A 6,621-nucleotide genomic window follows, 5' to 3' on the forward strand; every position below is an offset into this window, starting at 1 on the left:
AAAAGTTACATTTTCTGCTGTGTTATTTATATACTAAGTATGTACAGACTTAGGTCAATTTTTAAAATAAACACAATTTTTAAACAAATGCAATTTAAAAAATAAATACCTCTAAGGTGTACAAAATATTAGTCTTCTAATTGATCATCTGCTATGTGCTAAAAATTAGTCTTCTAACAAGTACTAAAATAGGAAATAGAATTCAAGTGTTAGTTTTTTTTTTTCCCTGATTAAAGTGCTGCCACCAAATCAACTCTGCCATCTATCACCACATAGGACAGAGTAGGACGGCCTCCGTGAGTTTCCCAGACGGAGACACTTCACAGAAGTAGAAACCTTTGCTTTTGCACCAGGGAGCTGGCTGGTGGTTTCAAATAGCTGGTCTTGCAGTTAGCAGCTTGAGTTAGTTTAAGTTTATGGTGCCAACCTGGCCGATAAACAATGTGGGGTTAATTGAAGGGTGGAGAGAAAAATGGCTTAGTGAGCCTTTTTAGTTCTTGGGTCTCTTGCCCTCTGATGGTTGGACCAGGGTACAGCTGCCTTCGCCAGTTCTCTGCTTCAGCTGGCAAGACTCACTTCCTTCAAGACATACCTGAGAGAGCTGCATGGACCTATCTGATGCAGCCGTGGGTGCAGGGGCAGCCGTGTGGAGACCCCTGCCAGCTCTGAGGGTGTGCACTTACCCTTTATATAAAACTCTCTCTTATACATGAGTTTGAGTTGTTTCTCTAAAGTACCCAGACTCTCACACAGCTCAACATGTAACCCAACCATCAGGACTCCATAACCCAAACCAAACTCACTTCCATGGAGACAATGCTGATTAATAGTAGTTACCCTTTGGGTTTCCAAGACTCTGTTTATGGGAGTAGAAAGCCCAGTCTTTCTCCCGCAGAGCTGTTAGTGGTTCAAAACTGCTGACTATCCTGGAGCACAGCCCAGAGTTTAACCATACACCGCCAGGACTCCATTCAGGGCTCTATACAACTTGCCAAATACATGATTTGCAAACATGTCTACCCATGGTATAAATATGCACAGTACTATGATATTATAGTTCTTGAATGTACATACAGAACCCATAACTTTTTAAATAAAGCATTGAAAACAGGCAGTCCAGGGTTAGGATGTATTAGAAGTATGATAATATCACTGTTTTTAAATTTGAGTGTAATTTTTAGGTATCCAAATCTAACTTTAAGTATATATATTTCCAACCCCCAAAGGCAAAGATTGGATTTATATAGATACCAGTAATAAAAGGAATGGTGAAAACTTAAGAAAAATGAGGTCTTCAACTCAAGGGAATAACAAAGTAGCTCTTACCTGTAGTTCGTGCTTAAGGACATACGCTGTATTTTGACTAATGACATTTTTTATGCATTTTGGTTTAGTGGTGGTTTCATGTCTAAATGATTTTTTAAAATTATTTCTAATTTATGTTAATTTTGTAGGTATGGACAGGGTTTTAAATGATTTCTATATGCTGTATATATTAAATGTTTTGGCTGAGTAGCTTATCTTCCATTTGCATTTTTATGGTAACATTAGTTTATCAAAATTAGAATGTGACAGTTGTCATTAGAAATATATGCTGATTTCAAGCATCTTAACTGTTTAAAATGAAGGGATTCAAATACTTTTGAAATGTACTTGTAGTATTCCAAAAATAAAAGTGTTTAGCTCAATATTGGATGTTGAATTTGTTTTGATCTGTTTGGGTGAATATTATATATTCTTCTTAGGCGCCATTGAGTTGGTTATGACACAAAGTAACTCTATGCACAACAGAATGTCAGAATGTGTGTGTGGTGGTGGGTGGTGGGAGGGTCCATGCTCAATAGGTTTTCAATTGCCTCTATTCTGGTTTACTTGGTTTGAGTTCTTACCCAATCTTTAGGTAGAAAAAAATTGTAAAGATAAGATTAAGATCTTAAACAAGAGATTTATTCTGCACCACCACCACCATCTTTGGTCTTTTCTACAAACTATTTCTTAAAACTTAAATCATAGGCAAATTCTCATTTCTGGTTTTGAAAATTAGTCCCAGAAGAGTAAACCACATCAGACAGTGTATTTGCTAGGATACTAGGTCATCACTATGTTTCAATACATTCAATTGCTATGAAATTTACCACCCAGGATGTTTCTTTAAAATCTTGGACACAAAATACTATTGATTGTGAAATAAGAATAACTCATATTAAGGTTACAGAAACTGCATGTTTTCCTCAGATTCTGTTTAGTTTCCTTTTAGTGCACTAAAAATATTTTAATACAATATAAATATTTGTCCCTGCCTTCCCTTCATAAGAATGTGTTTTATTGACAAAAGGGGTCAGTGATGACTATCTTCATCAACATTGCTTGTTAATATGCGTATAGAGTGGATACATGCACCTTTTTATACGAAACGGTTTTAGCTATTGGTCATTTCAAGTAAACTGCTGTTAAGTTGCATTGCATTGAAGGTTATATTACCTTGATGAGACTTGAAAACATTTACCTCAGGACAATATATTCACACACCTACCATGGCAAGAGTAGAGCAGAAATAAACAAATTTACCTTTCTTTTATAAAACTGGTAAAAGAACATATTAAAATCCTAACTTTAAAATACTTCAAGCACTTAATCCTTTTCTGTATTTCATATTTGTCATGTATACCTTTAAAATAATCTTTGATATCCACACTTATTGATTAAATACACAGCATATTTTAAATGCAAAGATATGCAATTGGATATATTTAGTCTCCCCTCTAAAATTGACTGTACATATATTTTAATAAACACTCACAAGACTTTAGTTTTTCATTTTATTTCTTTTCAAAACTAACACGTTTCTTAGCCAGATGATCAGGAACGTTCCATGAAGACCTAATAATAACTGACACATTGGCACAAGTTTCTCTTTAACTGACGGACTTAAACTTGATCCATTGATTTGCACCACGGACTTCAAAAGGTGGACTATTACAGTAGATGTGATGGCCTAATTCTTCCAAAGCTGGTTCAGGATCAGTTGTGGCAAACTGGGCGGCATCTTCAATTTCTTTCCTCACTTCACCGTCAATTTCCTTGAATTCTTCCACACTGGCAAGCTTGTTATTTACCATTCTATCTCTGAGAAGCATAATGGGGTCGCTCTTACTCCTCACATTCTGAATTTCATCTCTGGAACGATAGCTGACTCCAGGATCACTCATACTGTGTCCATGATAACGGTATGTCTGCAGCTCCATCAGTATGGGCCCGTTTCCAGATCTACAATAGTTGGCGGCGAATTTGGTTGCCTCTCGGACACACAGAATGTCCATTCCATCTACCCTGAGCCCAGGAATAAAATGGCCTCTCTTGTAGTAATCTGTGCTGGCTGCTGCTCTTTCCACCGATGTCCCCATTCCATAGCGGTTATTCTCACAGATGAAAACGCAGGGCAATTTCCACAGAGCGGCCATATTGTAAACTTCAAATAGCTGGCCCTGATTGGCAGCGCCATCGCCATATAAAGTTAAACTGACTTCTTGGTTTCCTTTATATTTACAGGCCAAAGCAATGCCGGCTCCCAGGGGCACCTGAGCCCCAACAATGCCATTGCCCCCATAGAAGTTGTTGGCGTACATGTGCATCGAGCCGCCTTTTCCTTTCGCGCAACCTCCTCTTCTGCCCGTAAGCTCGGCGAGCACTGCTCGGGCAGAAATGCCCCGCGTAAGGCACAAGCCATGAGCCCGGTAGGATGTGATGACGTGATCCGTGGAGTTTATGCCCGCCTCAATGCCTACACAGCAGGCTTCCTGGCCGTCGCACAGGTGGCAGAAGCCCCGGATAAACTTCTGCTTATACAGCTGATCGGCCTTCAACTCCAGCCGGCGGACCATCTGCATCATCCGGTAGTACTTGAGCCCGTCCTCCCGGGTGAGCTCGGTGGAGACAGGCGGGCCCTCGTCTATACGGTAGAGATCGCATTTCTTAATTTCAAACGTCGCCTGCTTGGAATAGTGACAGGAGCCCGCCAGCACCCTGGTGGCAGGTTTCTGGGCAGCCACTCTCGACAGCACACGGGAGATGACGGCGGCGAGCATTTTCCGCATGGAGTGTGCAGGCTGAGGGCGCCAACTCCTAACCGCGCCAACCGTCGGCGGCCGTGCCGAGTCGGGCGGGTCCTTCCGGTTCCGCAATCTGACGCAGCGCGCGCTCGGGCGCGTCGGTGACGTCACGGGGCGACGTCAAGGCCTGCGCGGGGCTGCGCGGGCTGCACGCCACCTTTCGCGGCTGCAGTAACTTAAAGGCCTTTCCAACGTAGAACTAAGAGTCACGGGTGTTTCTTTTGCTGGAAGAGGTGGCCGAACGACAACCCCAGTCTAATTAACAGCGTCATTACAGCCAAACGGTAGTTATCGGAGTCCCTTTTCCTGACAAACGCTAGAGCCATGTTTTCTCAGTGGTTCCCCTCAAGTGTGTCTTAAGAAAGAGAGCAAGAAATTCAAACTCCTCACAAGAGTTCCGGGAGGTGAAGTCAAGGGTGTTGTCACCAGTATTTCTTTAAAGTCTTACTGAAAATCTTTAAAACCTCCCTGGCGGTAATCCCGAGTGTGACTTGGGGTAAATGTTACTGTCAGAAGAAGTTTATCATACCTGGAATGTCTACTACAGAGATTAAAATGAGTAATTTCTTAAGAATTATAGGCCTACAAGATAAAATAATAAATTTTATGTAAAGCAATGTACTGCTTTGGGTACAAAATTACTGACATAATTAGACCCCCAGGAAGCTTAAAGGATATGCGAATATTGTATCAGACTCCAGAATGTTCCATATTCATTTTATTGTAGAAATAAACATTTTGTACTGAAACGTTAACTTTATTAAAGGAAGGTTGGTGTTCCAGATGTTATGCCATACATACTTATCCTATGTTTTCTACCGTTTGTATCACCAGAGGGCTACACAAACCCCAGGCTGAGAATAGCACCTTAAATCCAGTAACAACCTTTGACTTGTGGGACAGAGAGAGGTTCTTACCTCTCTTAATTAGGAAGATGACATTTAAAAGCTTTTAATTTTGTATATTTTCTTAAACTTTTTTGTAATCCTGTATTCCAGTGGTTTTCAACCTTCCTAATGCTACGACCTCTTAATACAGTTCCACATGTTGTGGTGACCCTCTCCAAACAATTATTTTCATTGCTACTTCATGACTGTAATTTTGCTACTGTTGTGAATCGCACAACCCTTGTGAAAGGGTCTTTCAACCCCCCTGAGGGGTTGGGACCCACAGGTTGAGAACCAGTCTCAAATTGCCAACTGTTTTTTGTTGTTGTTTTGATTTGTTTTGTTTTCTTCTACTTCAATTTAAAACTGTCTCCAACTGTTTCCATTGAACACGTCATGACTCAGCTTGCTTTGGTTTTGCTTTTGTATAAAATCAAATTCAACTGGCCTTAATCTTGGAAACTAAGATGTTTGAATAAGCTCTCTTTAGTAACCATTAGAAAGTGTGACTTCTTAAAAGTGACCTGCCAAGCAATAGATAGTTTGAACTTCAAGATAGCAGTGAGTTTGTTTAAGCTACATTTAATGATTTAATTATAAAATGGAAGAAGCTTTAGATTTAGGACTGCAGAGATACTACATGATTTCCCCTTTTGTATTTCTACCAGAAAGAGGATTTTGGAAACCAATAAGCCAATCCTAACAAGGAAACTTGTTCTATTTAGGATATTTAGCAACTTGGTTTAACTGGACGTATATCTGTTTATAAAAACTGCCTATAAATGATACATCCTAACCTATTACAGATTTCCCTATTGCACTTCAAAGGAGCCACCTTCTCTATATCTAGTTGAAAATGTTATTTTTGGAAATTTCTTTTGATACGTAGGGAAGAGAAAATAGCTTGTTAAAAGTTATGATTCCTCCTAAAACTCATTCGGCCCTCTGCCTTTCCAGCATAGCCATCATAATATGCCTCATTTTTTCCCTCAGTTTAAAATTCTGCTGTTAGAATCCATGGTCTTGCTGTGTTGTTTGCTCCCTCTTTGATAGTTAACATGTCTCTGCTGTTCTCTTTCATTCCTGCAGGTATTGGAGATCTCCAGGGAGCATTATCTCCATGAGCATGAGAAAAATGACACTGCAGGAAGGAACTGTAGTGTTAATGGGTCACTGAGTGACAGCTGAGCCTTCTCTCAGAGATATCAGCCAGCCGAGTGCTGCCAGGAACACAGAGCTACAGGGTAAAGTATGCCAATTTAATCTTGTCACATGTAGCCTGCGCTGCAAAGATAGAGCTCCTCTTAAAAGCCCAGTGTGTCAAGGCTAAGCTTGACTCGTGCCAAAGGAGAACATGCAAATATGCTAATTGGAAAATACTTATGCTACAGGTCTCCACATAGATGGCCCTTTTTATACAAGAGACGCTGGTTAAAATAATAAACAATTGGTTACGGTAATAAATAATAAAATAATCACCTTCAAGGAGCCTCTTGGACACCAGTTATCCTATAACATCTTAAATTCAGTTTTTAAAAAAATAGCAGTTGAAATCATATTTGCATAATGTAATGGTAAAGTATTTTAATTAAGCTGAATAGCCATGATGATGATTTTTAATGCTT

General features: G+C 39.9%; 1 protein-coding gene across 1 annotated transcript; it reads right to left on the reverse strand.

The window, feature by feature from the left end:
• Window positions 1–2,856: 2,856 nt before the first annotated feature.
• PDHA2 (pyruvate dehydrogenase E1 subunit alpha 2) lies at window positions 2,857–4,094 on the reverse strand. Its single transcript, XM_075544873.1, has one exon. The coding sequence runs from the start codon at window positions 4,092–4,094 to the stop codon at window positions 2,916–2,918; it is 1,179 nt and encodes a 392-aa protein (XP_075400988.1). The 3' UTR covers window positions 2,857–2,915.
• Window positions 4,095–6,621: the final 2,527 nt, after the last annotated feature.

Source organism: Tenrec ecaudatus, chromosome 3, assembly GCF_050624435.1.
Source record: "Tenrec ecaudatus isolate mTenEca1 chromosome 3, mTenEca1.hap1, whole genome shotgun sequence".
Taxonomy (NCBI): Eukaryota; Metazoa; Chordata; class Mammalia; order Afrosoricida; family Tenrecidae; genus Tenrec; species Tenrec ecaudatus.